Genomic DNA, 18,922 nt, shown 5'->3' with positions numbered 1-18,922 from the left:
CACTCCTTACAGTAAGAAGCCAAAGCTGATCCAGTAGGGAAGGGACTTGGTGAGCCTGGAACATCTGCTAGAAAAAATAAGGAAGAGCCTGAATGCTAAGAAGAGTGGTGTCAAAAGGACATAGAAGCTAGCTTCCATTGGCTTCCATTGACCAATTTTGGGGTAGTATGACAGCTACAGAGAATAGTAGTGATAACTGATTATAAAGCATGGCATAAAAGTGAAAATCCAACATTCCATTTAAAGTACTCTTCAAAGAGAGCCAAAGAGAACAGGCAAGACAGAGACAAGAGCAAAATCCTGAAGTTCTTTACGGAAGAAGGCCAGCTAGTAAGTGTGGAAGGAATGGTAGAATGAGAGCACTGCTGTTCCGTGGGGCACTGAGAAGGGGGAGCCTCGGTAATGAGCGCTTTGGGAGCTGGTTGTTAGGAAGCAGGTTGTTCAGTGTCAGCTTCTAGAGACCCCGTGCATTCCTTGGCTCTGGTCAAGTCCTTTGTCTTCCCAGGCAGCAGCTTAGCATCTCTGTGATCCTGCCCTCATGGTCGTGTCTCTTTCTTAGCTTCTTTCTTCTGTCTACTTCTTCTGTGTCTAAGGATACAGATTACGTTGAGTCCACCCAGAGAATACAGGATCATCTTCCTATTTTAAAGCCAGCTGTTTAGCAACCTTAATTCCATTTGTGTGCCATGTAACCTAAGAGGTTTCACAAGATTAGGATGTGGGCATCTTTCAGAAGCCATTGCTTTGGTGCTGTGAAGTCACTGGGAGAAATGCACGCTTATTGCAGTATTAAAAATCTCTCGTTCATCTGTCATTTATACCTATACCATTTAAAATGGAAATTAACATGTAAAACTATAGTATAAAAATAATTATTCATTTAAGTTCATTTTCAGAATGGTAATACCTCATTAATCATAAACAATATATCAAGCAAAAGGGCAAAAATTTCTATACATTTTTTATATAAATAAAAAATTATTATTTTTTAATTGAAGGATAATTGTTTTACAGAATTTTGCTGTTTTCTGTCAAACCTCAACATGAATCAGCCATAGGTGTACATATATCCCCTCCCTCTTGAACTTCCCTCCAATCTCCCTCCCCAACCCACCCTCTAGGTTGATACAGAGCCCCTGTTTGAGTTTCCTGAGCCATACAGCAAATTCCCGTTGGTTATCTGTTTTACATATGGTAATGTAAGTTTCCATGTTACTCTTTCATACATCTCACCCTCTGCTCCCCTCTCCCATGTCCATAAGTCTGTTCTCTATGTCTGTTTCTCCATTGCTGCCCTGCAAATAAATTCTTTGGTACCATCTTTCTAGATTCTGTATATATGCATTAGTATATGATATTTATCTTTCTCTTTCCGACTTATTTCACTGTATATAATAGGTTGTAGGTTCATCCACCTCATTAGAATTGACTCAAATGTGTTCCTTTTTATGGCTGAGGAATATTCCATTGTGTATAAGTTCTACAACTTCTTTATCTATTCTTCTGTCGATGGATATCTAGGTTACTTCCATGTTCTAACTATTGTACATAGTGCTGCAGTAAACAGTGGGATCAGTTCAGTTCAGTTGCTCAGTCGTGTCCAACTCTTTGCGACCCCATGGACTGCAGCATGCCAGGCCTGCCTGTCCCTCACTAACTCCCGGAGTTTACTCAGACTCATGTCCATTGAGTCGGTGATGCCATCCAACCATCTCATCCTCTTTTGTCCCCTTTTTGTCCCACCTTCAATCTTTCCCAGCATCAGGGTCTTTTCACATGAGTAGGTTCTTCGCATCAGGTGGCCAAAGTATTAGAGTTTCAGCTTCAACATCAGTCCTTTCAATGAATATTCAGGACTGATTTCCTTTAGGATGGACTGGTTGGATCTCCTTGCAGTCCAAGGGGCTCTCAAGTGAGATACATGTATCTTTTTCATTTTGGTTTCCTCAGGGTACATGCGTAGGAGTTGGATTGCTGGTTTTATTCCTAGATTTTAAGGAATCTCCATACTGTCTTCCATACAAGTGACATTTGCTCCAAAAGTCAGATCACACTATTGATAATATATTTTTGTGCATCTTAAACTTACATGATCATGGGGGAATGATCATGATCATTCTTCAGAGAATCATCACTTAAGGTTTTGTTTATACTTTCTTTTTCAGCCATAGGGAGTTTATTATATGAATTGGCTGCTGCTTATAAATATGTATAAAGTGATGAAAATTAAGTGGATTGGCTTGTATTGATTTTGTATTCAAAGGAAACTAGATTCCTTTGGTTGACCAGTACTGCTGATTTTAAGGCAGAAGGGAAATCTTTCAAATTCCAAGTGGGGGTGATGAGAATTCTTAGTGTACCTTCATCCTTATTTTAAAATACATTTTAATACAATTTAATACATTTAATACAATTTAAAATACATTTCTCCTTGCTTAATTCTGATGTTTTCTTTCTGCTGTTTCCGAGACCTGGCTCTTGGATGCTCCTGTTTGTGTGTGTGTCCTGTTCTCTCCAGTCATGGTTCTGAGTTGTATTTGCTTTAATAGATAAGTCAGATCATCTTTCATGACTCACAAGTGAAGAGAATCTGCAATGAGTAAATCTGAGCGACTGAACGAAGAGGTTTTTATTGTATCTCCATACAGTGTGAAAAAAATGATTTTAAAATTTGAAGTTCAAATAGGAAATTTTTGTACTAAAAAGTAGAAATCTGTAGCTAGTATGAGAATGCTACTATTGCACTTTTCTTTTGACACCAAAAACAATTTCAAACAATGCTATCCCAGGCCATTATAGATACCTGGAAATCAATCATACTTTAAACAACACTACTTTTTATTATTTCAAAGTGTTCCTCTAGATTGTCAAGGCACTGCCCAGGTGGACAGCCACAGAGTGTATACTTCTAGCATGACTCTTGCCCTTGAACTCAAGACCGGTAGAGTCTGCTTCCTATTGGAGATCTGTCTGGATGTCCGTGGACTTTCTCGTTGAACAAGTCCCAAACTGATATTCTCCTTCCAACCAGCTCAGCTTCCCCAGACCCAAATCTCTGACGTTGTCTTTGACTCCTTGCTTGTAACTCCATGTCCAGTCCCCATGGAGATTTGTTTGCCTCTGGCTGTGAATGCGTGTCTGGGATTTGACCAGATCTCCTCTTTCATGCCGGTCCTCGGTGCAGACCACCGTCACCTTTGCCTGGGCTTTACTGCAGGAGCCAGTTGGTTCATCCCTCTCTTTCTCCCCACTGCCATCCCCAGTCTGTTCAAAGCAGAACAGCTGGAAGCCTCTGTTGAAGTGTGTGTCCTGCGTGGGCCTCCGTTCAGACACTTTCCTTCTCACCTGAGTGCCAGCCCTGGCTGCGTGGCTCAGTGCCCTCACCAGTCCCCTCTGCCCTCCGTCCCTCAGGCTCGTGCCCCTGGTCTCTCTGGCCACTGTGTCCTCTGCGGCCTCTGCCCCTGCTTGGGGGAACACCAGCTCCCCGATGTTCACTACGCTCCCAAGTCTCCCAAAGGTAAAGTGCTGGTCCCTGCTGAGGTGTCAGCTCTTCCCTCTCTATTTTGTTTTTTAACCCACCCCTTTCACTCTTTAAGATGCTCTGTGTCATAGGTGGTGTTTTTGTCCTGTTTCCCTCATTGGGTTTTACAGTTTCCAAGGTAGGGACTTGTCTTTGTTTGATCACCTACTCACCCCGGTTGCCTAGACTGTGCCTGCCTGGAGCCGATCCGGTTTAGTACACGCATGAGTGTGTGCACGTGTGATGAGCAGGATTGATGCGGGAGCCAGGCAGGCTGAGTGCTGCTTCATTCTGATGAGAAGCCACAGATTTTAGAAGGAAAGCTCTGTGAAGACACGGCTTTAACTGTCTGATTTTGCCTCCTACATGGAGAATCTGCCAATTGCTGGTACCTAGGAAGGAGAATGAGTGGAGACAGAATGAAAAGTGTAAAGTCATGTGGGTTCATTGGGAGCAAGGTGTTTCAGTCCTATGGTTTTTCTGATTCAGGATTATTTTTGTTTTGTCTGGTGGTGGTGGTTTTGTTCAGTTGCTAAGTCGTGTTCGACTCTGCAACCCCATGGACTGCAGCACGCCAGGCCTCCCTGTCCCACACTATCTCCCGGAATTTGCCCAAGTTCATGTCCATTGAGTTGGTGATAACATCCAACCATCTCAACCGTCTCATCCCATTCCATTTTTGGTGGTATTTAGACTATAAAATTTCCAAGACAATTATTATGTTACAGTATTAATACTCTTATGGTGGCAGTGAAGTATAGGCTCCAATCAGTGCTCTCAAATTACTGGCAATATTATTATCCATGGAGGTAGGTAAGTTCAGTTGGTCCTGTTTGACTTAAGCTGTTTTACTGAGGAAGACATTGAGACTTTTACACTGATAGTACTTTGGACCAAATTAAAAGGATTTGATTAATGTCAGGTTGTGAATGAATGAATATTTTGCATTTGACTACAGTTGAGCTGTGTTTTTGTATTGTAAATTCTTCCCCATAGTAATAAAATATTACTAGGATATTTACTATTACAGACATTCAGCAGATAATGTCAGAATTTTATAAGAAGCTTTCGTTCTCTATGTAGTGTAGTTTATTCCCCTGTGCAGTGTAATATTTTTGTTTATTTCTTAAACCTGAAGCATTTTAATTAATAAAATTTTTTTCTTTTTAAAACTGCACTGTGGTTTCTAAGCTCAGATCTCTTAAATTATACTTGGCCATATAAATAAGCTGTGCATTGCAACTCTGGGTTCTTAACCTTTGCCCTTTGCTATTAGCTTTATGTTTTTTTAATTATAGGAAAATAGAGGACAGTAGGAAAGTCATGACTTAAATGGACTGCTGTTATTATGGTATTCTTTTTAAAGGAAATGAAAAATATTATTTATTTTGTTCAAATCAAGTGAAACAAATATAGAATGTCTTGTTACTGTTATTTTACTAAGCATTTAATATCACCACAATTTGATTCTTTATATGTAATAATGATTTTCCCATTTATGGATTGATGATGTGATAGGTTATTTATAGTTGTAAAGCATGTGTTCTTCATAGTTATTAATGTATATAAAAGAATGAATATTATTTTCAGTGTATACAAATGTGTTACTTGAATAATAAACTCACAGTCATTAAAAAAATACAAATATTACTTTAGCCTCAAAACTGAGGTTCCCTATATTTTATGAAAATAACCAGAAGAGACCAGACATGAAAAGGAACATTTACATTTTTAAAAACTGTTTCAGTCTTGGCTTTTGACACCCATCTCTTCCATAAGGCCGTAATACTTTATTTGGTCTTGTGTTGCCTGTCTGTGCAAACATGTCCAGATGAATTCAGTGTTTAATGTTAAGAATCTTATAACATGCCAATTTGATTTGTAGCCCTTCATATCATAGAATGCTAATTAAAATCATATTTTTGCATATGTCATGCCTTTCATGTACATATGCAAATAGATTCTGTTGCCTTTCAGCTATTAGTAATTAACTTTATGAAGGACAGCTGTAATACATAATTAACAAAAATGTTTGCAAGCCCTTTTACATTGAAAGTTACAATGGTAAATTTTTATTTTTTCGCTTATCAAGAGAGCTCTTTTAGTCTGATGCTTTGGAATGAGATCTAAGTTGTTTTAAACAATCACACGACATAATTAAATTGTGTTGTACTATATTCAGCAGTAGAATGGTGCTGTATTCAGTGGCTGCTGATTCCTGTCCATTTCATATTTATGTCAACAAAATTGAATTAAGTGATCTGATTTGTGTGTAAAATAAGATAGCATGTCGGGTAATACTTTTTGTTTGTTTTAGTTATTGATATCTTCTGGGCACTTAAGTACATTTTTTTTGCATGTGTTGCAGACATGGTAAACATCTATATCATTTTAAAGAACCTCTCTTCAAATCATTACCATCTTCTTAAGGAAGCTTCTTGAAGGCTATTCATTTTCTCTTTTATAGTCCCTTAAATATTTAATAAAGTGACATTTTCTCAAACTCATTTCATGATTGAAGTGTGGGATTGACTCGGGGGCAGGGCGTGTGATACTGAGGTTGTTGGTTTATCTTTCTTACTAACTGACAAGTGAAGACAGTGACTGAAGAGCTAAAATCGTTGGTTTGGTCCTTGTTCATATACACAAGTGAGAAAATGACCCAGTGAATTGCAATGCAGTTATTTCCTTTGGTTTTCTGGTATTGCAGTATATCCGTCTGTATGCAACTTTCTGCTTAGAATGCAGTGACGTAACGTGCATTTTTGTGTTACAACTATATGTATTTATAAATATATATATCCATGTCAATTTTTTTTAATTTTGCATATATTTCTCATTGAGACTTATGTTTTAGTTCTATAATAACTTTTTGTCTTTTTTTTTTTTTTCAGGGTTGCATTTGTTATGAAGAAACACTTAAATACACATCTATTAGGCAAACATGGAGTTGGCACACCAAAAGAAAGGTAATTTTCATCCATTTAAAATACTTTGATTACGATAAGTATATTTTCATTTTAGATTTTTGTTTACTGAGGTGACTCCTACAGTTTTATCCAGTCAGTTCATCATGTTTTACACGAGTGGTACTCTCATGTTGAATATCATATATTATGCCATTCTCCCATAAGAACTTCATGTAGCATTTTAATTTTAGAAAATTTGATCTAAACGTATTGGAAAAGATTCGAAGGATTTGATTTTTTTTATCAATTTGTGGAATGACCTTGAAACAGAAGAGCTAAATTAAAGGGAGTCAACCTCTGCGAATGCATTAGAATGAACTAAAATAAATATGTAAAACCAAACTATTTTCCTTTGAACTTTGTGTATTTTTGTTTTGAGGTTTTAAAATGACATTTCTGAATTCTTACTGTAGAATTAAACATTGCTGATTTGAAAAAGAAATACATCTTGTGTCATCCCCCAAATAATACTACGGTTGCCATGTCATGAAAAATAACACTACAATTACGATGTCATCAACTGCCAGGTTTCCTTTCTTCTTGCTGCTGTATCATAATTAGCTGCATCACACAGACTTAATTATATTAGGTGAGCTGAGATATAGCAGTGTCAGCTCCCAGGTGAGCCTGGCTACTTCTGAAACTTTAAATCTAAAAGGTGCAGCTCCTTCAACACTAGTGTGAGCATCCTCGCCTGTAAAGACCTGGTAGGTTTCCGACTTGCCCCAGATGCTCAAAGACAGCATGTGAAATTCTGCAGACACTCCTTTAAACTTTTGTTTTCAATACGGTTGTAAAATGCCAGTCATGATGCAGTTTGTTCTGTCACACTGTAGCCTATGGCTTCTTCTGCCATATTTGTAAATATTTAATAAATTAAGAAAAATTGAAATACTCATCAATATTTTCTATATTCACAAGAAATTTAACTGGACTTTTCTATTGGTGGCATATTGTTTTCTTAAGCATTTTTGTTTGGACATGTCTACTATGTCAGAATATTGGAATGTTATGTATGCCTGCTTTCTGCCTTTAGGTTTCTCATACTTTTCTTTGTCACATTATATTTAATTTGAGACAATATTTATGTGTTAGGGAGATCCTGGACGCATTATTCTTGAAATTTGAAAGTTTTTTATTATTTAAATTGTAATTTTGGACTTGTCAAAGTTATGTTTTATAAGCACTTAAGAAACAAAACATCTGTAGTTATTCTGCTCTTGTTGCTTTTACTTGCATTATCTCGTTAATCATATTACCATATTGTGGTGGTTTAGTTGCTCAGGCATGTCCAACTCTTTGTGACCCCATGGACTGTATCCTGCCAGGCTCCTCTGTCCGTGGGATTTTCCAGGCAAGAATACTGGAGTGGGTTGCCATTTCCTTCTCCAGGGGAACTTCCTGACCCAGGGCTCGAACTGGGGTCCCCTGAATTGCAGGCAGATTGTTTACTGACTGAGCCACTTCAGAAGCCTATATTACTATATTAGTGGTGCATTATTTTTCTAATATTACAGAATTAAAGACAGATTGAGAAATATACAATATCTTATAAATAGTTAAGTGTTAGAGTTGTTATTTTTCTGATTCCAATTCTAGTGCTCTTCCTCATGGTGATTATTATATTTCACATTGAAAATCTTTGCATACAGGTACTTAGGGTGTTTTATTCACAAAACAAATTTGAATGAAAACATTCAATCTAGATTGCATGATAAAAATAAAATATTTCCCTGTTGTATAACTAGTATATATTTTGAACTCAAGGATATCATTTTGGTTTTTATTTAGGAATTTAAAAAATTTGAATATATTTGTTCATATTGTTCAAATATATTCCTCATATTAATGAAGAATATAATATCCTTCATATTAATGAAGGATCCATCACCTTGTACATATATTCATCCTGCAGGCACCTTAAGGATAGTAGATGTCTTCTGAATGTGATCCTAGGTGTTTGAAAATTCCAGCTGTGCTCTTGGTTTTTCCATTCGCTTTTTCCTCTGCATTCCAGGATAGCTCTCTGTTACTTCCCTTCATTTCAGTCCCTGATACAAAAAGAAAGGCTAAATAGAGGCAAGAGAAGGATTGTATGTCTTTCTCCCCTTTGAGGTATGATTAGCTTTTTCTCTAACATTTACATGATTTTTTGTCCTAAAATCAGGAGATGAATCTCAAATGGGAAGGCATTCCTCATCTTCTATATCATTCCCTCCTAAGTAGTGTGACTGCAGAGTTCCTCTGAGCTTAACATTAGATTGAATTGTTTTTACTGCTAAAATTCCTGTGTTTGAGCAGGCCTCTTATTTATAGTATCTGCTTATCAATAGGGCAGTCCCTCTTCTTGCATAGAGAGGCTGAGTTGGAATGCCAGGGCCTCAGCCACAGCATTGGAGAAGGCAATGGCCACCCACTCCAGTACTCTTGCCTGGAAAATCCCATGGACGGAGGAGCCTGGTAGGCTGCAGTCCACGGGGTCACAAAGAGTTGGACAGGACTGAGCGACTTCACTTTCACTTTTCCCTTTCATGCATTGGAGAAGGAAATGGCAACCCACTCCAGTGTTCTTGCCTGGAGAATCCCAGGGATGGCTGAGCCTGGTGGGCTGCTGTCTATGGGGTCACACAGAGTCGGACACGACTGATGCGACTTAGCAGCAGTAGCAGCAGCCACAGCATAATTTACCAATATTTGTCCATAGCTGGAGAAGAGTAAGATGTAAGGAGCAGAATCTAGCCTGATGAATACCAAATGCTCCTTCCTTCCAGTGCACCTTCCTTACCTCCTTGGAGATGGAATTGATGCCTTTTAATAGTCTTAGGAAACAAAGAAACTCTTTATCAGCATGTTCAACCATCTCTTTGGGCAGAAGTGTTCTCTCAATTAAGTTAAACATTTTTTCTTACCTATTTAAAACATTAATGCCTTGCTATAGTTTTGCAAGCTTGCTATATTTTAATTTCTCTAGGACAATGTAATCAGTTTATTCTTTTTATGTTTTGAATTTGATTCTCCCCTCTTATGTGTTGCATATTATGGCAAATAGTAATAGAAGTTAGCTAAATAGGCTGTGACAATTAAATTAATAATGCATTTTGTTTGCAAGTATTTAGGCCTTGTGCTTTGACTGATATATGCAAAAATGATAATTTATTACAAATAAATTCATATTCTTGCACTATAGTTTGATGAACTAATAAATTTTGTCAGCGTGACTGTCATTAGCCACAGAAAAATAAATAATTTCAAATACATATTTTTTGACTCCAGGAAACACCTGAGGTGATTGCTTGTATAAGAGCAACTTTTGTATTCCTAAATTTGCAGTAACTTATTTTAAGGTAGTATATTACTGTATTTTAGAAGTCTTGTACACTTAAATATAAACAGCTAAATACAGCCACATTCAGTTCACATTCCAAAATAATAAGCTGATTAATTTGCGAGTTCATTCTAAAGTATTCCCTATTTTAAATAAGTAATTCTCTTTATAATACAGTAAGCCAGAGTAGCTTTATGACTCTTTGAATTCGCTAACAGTAATCTAGAAAACGAGCTTATCCACAATTATCGCAATTGAAACAGCCATAATAAGTATGTCTTATGTGAAAGCCAGGTGCATATTACAATAGAAAGAGATAGCATTTGTAGTTCAGCACTTGGAAATCAGCTGGGCTTTGAATGACTGTGGAGATAGGAGGAGAGGAAACAACGCACTCAGAATTTCTGAGCTGTTGAGTGGCTTTTGTGGTGTCTGGGACCATGTCAGAAAACGTCTGCACTGGCAAGTGTCTCGGGAAGGCTCATGTGCTCCCGAAACCAGCTTCTCCAGTAAAGGATTGTAAACTGGACATGGACCTCAGAGACTCTAGGAGCTATATAATGTTCTTGTTTTTTCAAGTTACTAATGACTATCTAGATTGAAACCTCAATATTTTCTCAATGAAGCAATTTTTGGAGGAGTCTATGCATATTCTAAGTCCCAGATTGTGCCTAATTTTCAGCCCAGCTGTGGGGTACGTTGAGGCCCCCAGGGCGGGCCCAGGGCTCACCAGTGTTTTTGTTCAGATGAATGGGTTTCCTTCCTTTAGATGGCTGAGCCATAAAATTTTTCCAGACTTCTCTCCATCAGACGTTTGGAACTTGTGGTTAGGCATCTTTCTTTTAACAGTATCTTTGAGTTTATTGATACAATCTTTTCCCCCTTTTAAATGGACCAGATATTATCTAGTCTGAGTGTGGGATAGGCATACGGCAGCCCTGAAATTGGCTCTAATTTGCTATGAGCCATTGCTTCAGGGTCTTTGGAGTCTGTCTTGTCTCCTTTATGGAGAACTTTTGTATTTATATGTTAAAATTGTATGGAAGCATCATCATTGTTTTGTGTCTTTCAGTTTAGAGGGGCTCACCCTTTTTCTTGAAGCATGAAAATATCATCCAAAACTCAGACATTCCTGGAAAAAGTGTATGTACGTGTACATGCACAGTTTTTATTGAAACTTTGCCAGTGATAGATATTATGGGTTGACTAGGTTACTTTTAAATGAGAGAACACCACCTTTTCTAAAAACTCTGAATTGGATGTATTTAGGTAGACTCAAATTTTTCCTATTAGAAAAGATTCTGTTCATAATGTGAGATGAATTCCTGTTGTTGTCCCGTTATTATCCATTTTAAATAAATAACTTGCCTTTTGGTGAAATTGGTATTGCTGTGTTTTCTTTTCTTAAAGGATCAGCTGTTTTCCTTGCTGTTTATTCCATGTGAATTTCTGTACGGTACCTTCTGTTTCTATCTTACCACTGAAACAGGCAGTTGGTTCCCAGGGAAGCGCGCTGAGATGTTCCGTCCCGTGTTGAGTGTGCGTCTTCTCGTCTCTGAGCCCTGTCCTTTGCAGCACGTGTCGGTCACGTGCCTGTTGCACAGGCCTGCTCTCCAGTCACTGTTGTTGATTGGTCTCCCCTCTCAGTTCTTCTTTTAATCAGTGGTTAGTGATTTTTTTTTTTTTAATGAGGCCCAATTTTGGAAAAATTAAGTGTCTATGGGCTCCTCTCTGCTTTAAAAAATATTTATACAAGAAATAATTCTGTTGAGCCAAAATGGAGGAAAAACATTTCAGTTCATTCTATCTTGGATTGCTTGTTTTAACGAGTGGGAGGTTGTTCTATTTGAGTGACTTACTATTGCTTCTGCATGAGCCGAGGACACCCTTTCTTCTGCCTTCTCCCATTTCTCCTCCTTGTCATCTGTAGATGGCGTCTAGTGTATAAATAATATCCTGTGATCATTTAATACCATTTTATTTAAGGAAGTTGGATGGAATAGACAGATAACCCTGCTAAATAATTACGCCCATGTGGGAAGATAGATAGAAGTCACATCATTTACTCAGGGTTGTTATTTTTAGAAAACTTTCTTCTGTGTTTTACTGACTTAATCTGACCATTTATAAAGGTTCATAAGGAGGTGAGTATATATTTTCCACCAAAGTTATCTTGTTAGTACTTGGGTAGTATTTCTAAATTAAATGGGCAATTTAGATATTCTGTGGTTGCCTTATGACAAATGTTTTCTTACTGAAATGGGTATATTCTAGTTCCTACTTCATAAATTTTAGAGGTGAACATTAGCAAAAGTAAGGTGAGAATATTGGGGTTTCAGCTTGTCATCTGTGTGTGGAAGTTTCCAGCTTACTTTCTAGGGAGGGGTGCTTGGGCCAAGTCACAGATGGTTCTCCTGGCTCACCTGTGAGGGGACAGAAAACCCCCTTCCTGGCTCGTAACTCCCTTGGGCCCCTCAGTTTCAATGAAGTGGTGTGAGCCCTACTCCTGCTTCAGCTGCTCAACCCAGGGCTGTGTGGAGTATCTCGATGCTGTGTGTTTGTCTGATAGATTAGTTTGCTGTTCTGAGTAAATGTTCCTTCCACTCATTTCTCGTGGCTGGACTGTGAGTGGTGTCCTTCCATCAGGACAGCCGCTCACCTTCCTCCCCCTGTGTCTGCTTTCCACCTCCAGTAACATTTTGACTGATCTTGTAGTTAGTTTTTACGATAAGGACAAATCTCAGAATGCTTTGAGAAGTCATGTCTTTTTTGTAAAGATCTTGCTCAACGTGCTGCTCCTGGACATAGATCGTATCTTCCTAGTGAGATGGTTGGGGGCAGTTTCTTTCCAGTCTCTCTTTCAGGAAAAGGTGTGCCTTTCTGACCTTAAGTACTAGCAAATCATGTGTATAATTGAGTTTTCCTCCTTATGTTTACTTCTGGAAAGCTCAGTGCCAAAATTGTAACTCATCTCCAGAAAGTAGGGTGGACTTCATGGAATGCATTTTATTTACTACTGTTATTTCTAGTTTCATCTTTTTTTCCCTTATGGGAAATTCCCATTTTATGTGAGTGGTATATTTTAACAACTTCATATAAATCAAAGCTCACATAATTCAAGGGAAGTTTTGCAACAGGGATATTTGTGAGGTAGGGTCAATATTTGTCTGGGAGGACGTGGTCTCCAGCCCTGTGCTCTCGGGGCATTGTGTCCAGCGGGGCATAGCCCTGTGATGAGACTTTTTAAAAACTATCCTTGCGAATATAGTGCACTTTAAATGGTGCTTTTTACTCTTCAAGATTGTCTTTTATTGTGAGGAATGCTTGCTCCTAGAGTGTGCTGAGCAGACATGGCATTTCCTCCCCTGCCAAAGAAGGGAGGGTTGCTTCACTTTTATACCAGGGTCCTTGCTCTCTACTCTGTCAGAAGTAACTGCTGCTCATAGTGTGTCACAGCTGTGCTGATAAAATACCGTGTCTGCTACTCCGGGGGAAACCCTGCTGTTAGTAGGGGAGAAGGCCGAGGCGTTAGAGCATATGTGTGCTGCAGAGATATAGGACTGTTTTCTACTCTTTCTAAGATTCATTCTTTAATTTTAAGCTAACATTTGATTTCTCTCTGTGTGTTTTATTCTTGAGCATTGAAATAGACACGAGTATTATATGAGTCTTGTTCTTCAGAAGATATTGTAGGTTATGCAGTTATCCATAGTATGTAGAAAGAAAGGCTACACAATGATACAAAAGAAAGGTTTAGAAGAGGGAACAATTAATCCTGTCTCAGAGGTGTTCTGGGGGTTGCTCATGAAGACATCTAGTTTACTTATTAATTGATTCTCCCAGTCGACACTGACTACATCTGCTGCTGTTGTGTTCCAAAGTTGAGCTGGCCTGTCGTGTTTGCAGATCATGCACCCTCTGGTCTCATGCCCCTCCGATTTGGGGTTGACGGACGGAGGCGAAGGATGCAGGAACGACACACCTGTAAAGGGAAGGGGGAGTTTATCAAGTTGGAGGCGCTGGTGAAAACACAGCAGAAGTGCTGTTCCTGAGGGTGTCTGGGCTGGCTGTTGCTTTCAGACAGGCCTTTCTGAAGGGGCGCCTTTTAAGGGAGGCCCCTAGTGAGGTGTGTGCGAGCTTGGCTGCTCCTGCTCTAGTGCGTCCCGGGGCTGGGGGAAGGGAGTGGGCAGAAAATGAGCAGGTAAGATGGCCGCTTAGCGCTGTTTAGGAGGGGAGCACAGGTGGGAGTATTCCTTCAGGGTGGCGTTGGAAGGGGCAGTGAGAGATGGAAAGGCCAGTGGGAGAGAACCAAGAACGCCGCGTCGGCGTCGCGTCTCACTCCATACAAGGGAAGCCAGCAAGTCTTTGGTGTGAGTTCAGACCACAGGGAGGATTCTCGGGTCACGTCGCAGAGATGCTTCCTGGACTCTTGCCTGCTTCCCCTGCTCCAGCCACTCCCCTCAGTGCCAGGCGCCTCTCCCCATCCATACTTCGGAGCTTGCCTGCAAATAAGCCCTGTGGTCACTGGTTTTACGCAGACCTTGTTTCCCAGTGCTTCGCAAATATTGCATTTCTTACAAAGTAGAGGACTGTGGTGACCCTGTGGCGAGCAAGTCTGTCAGCTCCATTTTTCCAGTAACATTTGCTCACTTCTGATTTCTTTGTCAACATCTGGTAATTCTCACAAGATTTTAAACTTTTATTATTACTTTATTTTATGTTGACCTTGGATTAGTGATCTTTGATGTTGTTACCATGACCTGAAGGCTTAGATTGATGGTTAGTTTTTAGCAATCAGTTTTTAGCAGTCAGATATTTTCTAGACATAATGATATTACATACTTAACACAGTATAATGTAGTGTAAGCATAACTTTTATATGCACTGGGAAACTGAAAAATTCTTGTGACTCCCTTTCTTGCTTTATTGGGGTGGTCAAGAACGAAACCCGTGGTATTTCTGAGGGGGCCTGCATTTTGTTAGACACGGTCTGTTCCCAACTCTGCAACCTACTTCCCCCTTCCTCTATGCTTTTGTTCTTCCTGCCCTCATCACACTGCTGCCATGTTTCTTTTATCCTGATTGTCAATCTAAGTCACTATTTTATTTCAAGCTTCAGTATGAGGCGCCTGCCTTCTGTGAGTTTCTTCCTTGTTTATTCCATCTCTAAACTGTCTTTATTTTTTCATCCTATTCCTATGGAACTTTGATGAATAAAGAATATATACATACACAGTGACTCAATGCTAAAGAGCCACCTTTGTATGTGTGTGGGTTCAATCCCTGGATCAGGAAGGATCCCCTGGAGAGGAAATGGCAACCTACTCCAGTATTCTTGCCTGGGAAATCCCATGGACAGAGGGGTCTGGTGGGCTACAGTCCATGGGGTAACAGAAGATTTGGACAAGACTTAGTGATTAAACAACAGCATATATATATATATATATATAATCATATATATATATAACAATATATATATAAACTCCATCTCCCAAAGCAGAAACCCAAAAAAGTATAATGATATTGTGTATAATTATGTAATCTAGTACTAGTTCATTGAGTTACTACACCAGAAATGTATGATTTAGTAATGATAATCTTTATTAAATGAGGAATGCCTCCTTTTTCATTCCTATATACAAATAAGATCAAATTGAATTCTGTGGAGAAGGTCAACTATACCTTTTCTAGTATGAATGTTCTAATTGTTTTTTCGTGTGTTAGTACATTGTTGTTTAATATGACAGGTTAATTTTTAAGGATTTTTGTGGGGCTACCATTTAGTTTAGTAGTTCAGTCAGATCTTGGGTATAAGAATACCTGCTCTTTTAACTCTCTTTGAAGTCAGTGAGTAAGTGATCCCCACTATGATCAATCAAATATGCTAAATGTTCAGAAGGTAGGTGTTTTCCCTTGGCAGGCATCTAGAATATTTTTGGCCATTCTCTTCTTTTATTTCACTTAAATTGCTTTTAGAACACTGGGGCTTATACATCTGGACTCTGACTAAAATATGCCCTAAGCTCTTATCTTTAATTCCCAGTCAGCACCAGAATTAAAGAGAACAAAGGCCTATATGTTCACTGCAGCCTTCAATTATGCTTAATTACCAACTTTCATACAGTTTCATTATACAGTACTGACTTCTTGTGAGACTTTCTTTATATTCATGATGTCTTGGTAGTTGCTTATAAAAGTCCAGGTTTAAAATTTTTCTGAGGAATTTTCAGGAAACTTACAAGCTTTCTAAAGTAATTTTGGTAAAGTTGGATCAAAGCAATTTGATGATCCATTTTAACAGATGAAAAACAAGAAGTTTACATTTCATTATGCCACAGAGCGCTGATGGGAGAAATCGAGGGTTTTTTCTCCAAGATATCTCCCCTCAGCCCTGGGCTGCTCGAGGATCCCACTGTGAGCTTCAGACCAAGGAGTGCCCCACCAGCCCTGTGCTGCCCTCTCCCTCGTGCTTGGAGGAAACAGGCGGGCAGCCACGCTCCTCATGAGGCAGGTTGGCCTCCTGGTGATGCCAGCGGTCTGCAGAACGACTGCCTTCTGTTTCAGCAGGCCCTTCATTCCCTTCAGAACCATCATGATGCCCACTGATACGTTCTAAGATATAAGGTTGAAGCATGTGAAATCAACACGTAGGTTAAAAACCATCAAATACTGGCAGTTTTCTATGAGGCAAACCTAATTCTATTTAGAACTGTTTCTGAAATGTGATGTTAATATCAAAATCTGCTTTTCAGGGAAGTAATAATTTCCATTGAGTTTTAATGTAATCCTGTTCTTGCTTTTTTTAGGGACAGTGAGTGATTCCCTTATGTAGTGTGTGGGTATAGAAATTGGGTCAGGATACTAGGAAACCCATCTGATCATACTTTGTTCACTGTTTCCACTCTGTGTCCACTGAAAGCCATGTTGGCATGCCTTCTAGGCCTGGGACAGCTGTATTTTCAAAGCCCAGGTTTTGTCGCATTATGAAATTCCTGCTCTGGATCTGCATTCTATGTAATCTCTTCTTACTCCGAAGAAGACTGATGTACAACTTAGCACATTCTGCTTTGTTTCTCTTTATTCTTTTAAAAACACCGGGTTTATACCCTGGGTCCACACAGGTCATTTCTTGAGGGTTATGGTTTCCAACTGTCCTCCTTGTCTCAGGCTGTCAGAAGGTGATTGATCTTCAGTGAATATTGATAATTTAAGATATTAAAATTCTCATTGAAATTTTCCTTTTTTAAGTTGGACTTTTTCCTAATGGGTGTAACGTACGATTTATAGTCACATTTTAATAAAAGTATTGCAAAATAGTGTATGTAACTATCTGTGGTCCTGCCTGTTAATTGCGTCAACCTCAAATGCATTCTTCCTGAGTCACTGTGGATTTATTGTCTTCTCATTTGGGAGGCCCAGGACACATGTTCTCATTCCTCAGGGTTATGGTGACATGGACATAGATTTATACTTATACGAGTACCAAAAAAAAGTCATACTATATATAAACACAGCATTTTTTTTAACATAATAAGTACTTATTGTTAGATAAAAACATTAAAGAAATTTTTAGTTGCTGAGGTTTAAACCTATATCTCTGTCTCTTTTTTCATGCTAATCTGGTACAGAAAGGGATTATGGGAAATAGTAGATTCAGTGGAATATATATGAAGTTTTTTTTAAAATTATACACAGATTTTCTTTGAAGCTAATTAAAACAATAATTTCCGCTTTCATTCTCATAGTGCACTATAATATTGAGAATGTTTTTTCTCATTTCACATTTGCAATTAAATAATAATGGATATGCCATATGTTTTTGGCAACTAGGAAGTGGCAGTCTTATGGCTGGATATCTGGTATTTAAAATTTTATGCTTTCCTTTTTCTAAAAAAATATTGTTGATATGGTAATCAGATTTTGAAGATTAGGAAAATTTCTAACAAGAATTAACCCAGTGCTTATTATTTATTAGTACTCATAGTAGTAGCAATATATGAACATGTTCAAAGTTTCAGGGAATTTTTGGTTTCTCTCTTTCTGTTAAACTTTACATGGAACACTACTGTGTAAAATCAGTAAAAACCAGATGCTCTGTCTGAAGCTGCCAAGGGGTCCAAAGACTCCATCAGTGGCGGGGTGCCTTCTCTGTGTCTCACAGAAGCCTTAGGCTCCTCATCAGACTAAAGAGAGCCTCTACACACAGCGCTCCTTTACTTGTGCACTAAGCCATTGACGTTTGCAGCTCACGTTTACCGTATCGTTGATCCCTAAGTGACGAGACGCTGGTGTGCTCGGGTGCTCCGAGTCCGAGCTCTTAATTTAGCTGGAAGTTGGGCCCGCCTTCAGGCCACAGTGTGCTCGGCTTCTCATGGTTGTCTCGCGCCTCTGGAGAAGTCATAAAGACCAAACCAGGTTAATCAAACAGATCAACGTCTGGATCTGATGGAAATAAAAGAAAGAATGATAAAAATGTCAAGAGCGTAGTCACTCTGAGCTAGAGATACACGGTAGGACTGAATTAAAAGCTGGAATGTAATGTTCTAGTTCTGATGTTCAGTGGAAAATTCACAGATGTTCATTCTCTTATTGAGTGAGTAAATTTTAAAAATGGAGCCACAAATGGACCAATGATGAGCAGAATTTATTTGGCCCAGTTTTGTGCCCTGAGGTCTGTGTAGTGAGACCCTGGTTTGCCACATTTAAACGACCCACATCATGCTTGATGGGCAACAGAGAGAGTTGGCTTTAGAACCCTCTCTTTGGTTCTCTAGCCAGTACCTGAAGCATCCATTCAGTGAAGGAGGAAAACTTGATAAGAGTCTTGAAGAGATGGCTCTCTGATTGGTAATGTTATGAATGGAAAACATCAACAAAATTGTCAATTCTTAGAACATCACTAGTCTTTAAAAATTCATCTGATGGGGAGGGAGGAGGGAGGAGGGAGGAGGGTTCAGGATGGGGAACACAGGTATACCTGTGGTAGATTCATTTCGATATTTGGCAAAGCTAATACAATATTGTAAAGTTTAAAAATAAAATAAAGTTAAAAATTCATCTGAAATTACAGTGGGGAATCATTAATTCATGTGGCTATCAACTCACTTT

At 38.8% G+C, this 18,922-nt stretch overlaps 1 protein-coding gene across 2 annotated transcripts in view; it reads left to right on the top strand.

The window, feature by feature from the left end:
- ZNF407 (zinc finger protein 407) overlaps positions 1-18,922 on the top strand; it is a 385,365-nt gene that overhangs the window by 140,459 nt on the left and 225,984 nt on the right. For both annotated transcript variants that reach the window (XM_005223947.5, XM_015460033.3), the window contains exon 4: positions 6,415-6,489. In XM_005223947.5, coding sequence (XP_005224004.1) covers positions 6,415-6,489 — 75 coding nt within the window. The remainder of the gene's footprint in view (positions 1-6,414; positions 6,490-18,922) is intronic.

The sequence above is a fragment of the Bos taurus genome, chromosome 24 (assembly GCF_002263795.3).
Source record: "Bos taurus isolate L1 Dominette 01449 registration number 42190680 breed Hereford chromosome 24, ARS-UCD2.0, whole genome shotgun sequence".
In the NCBI taxonomy this organism is placed as follows: domain Eukaryota; kingdom Metazoa; phylum Chordata; class Mammalia; order Artiodactyla; family Bovidae; genus Bos; species Bos taurus.
Note: the sequence above shows the minus strand (reverse complement) of the source record. Positions and strands in the feature narration are given on the sequence as shown.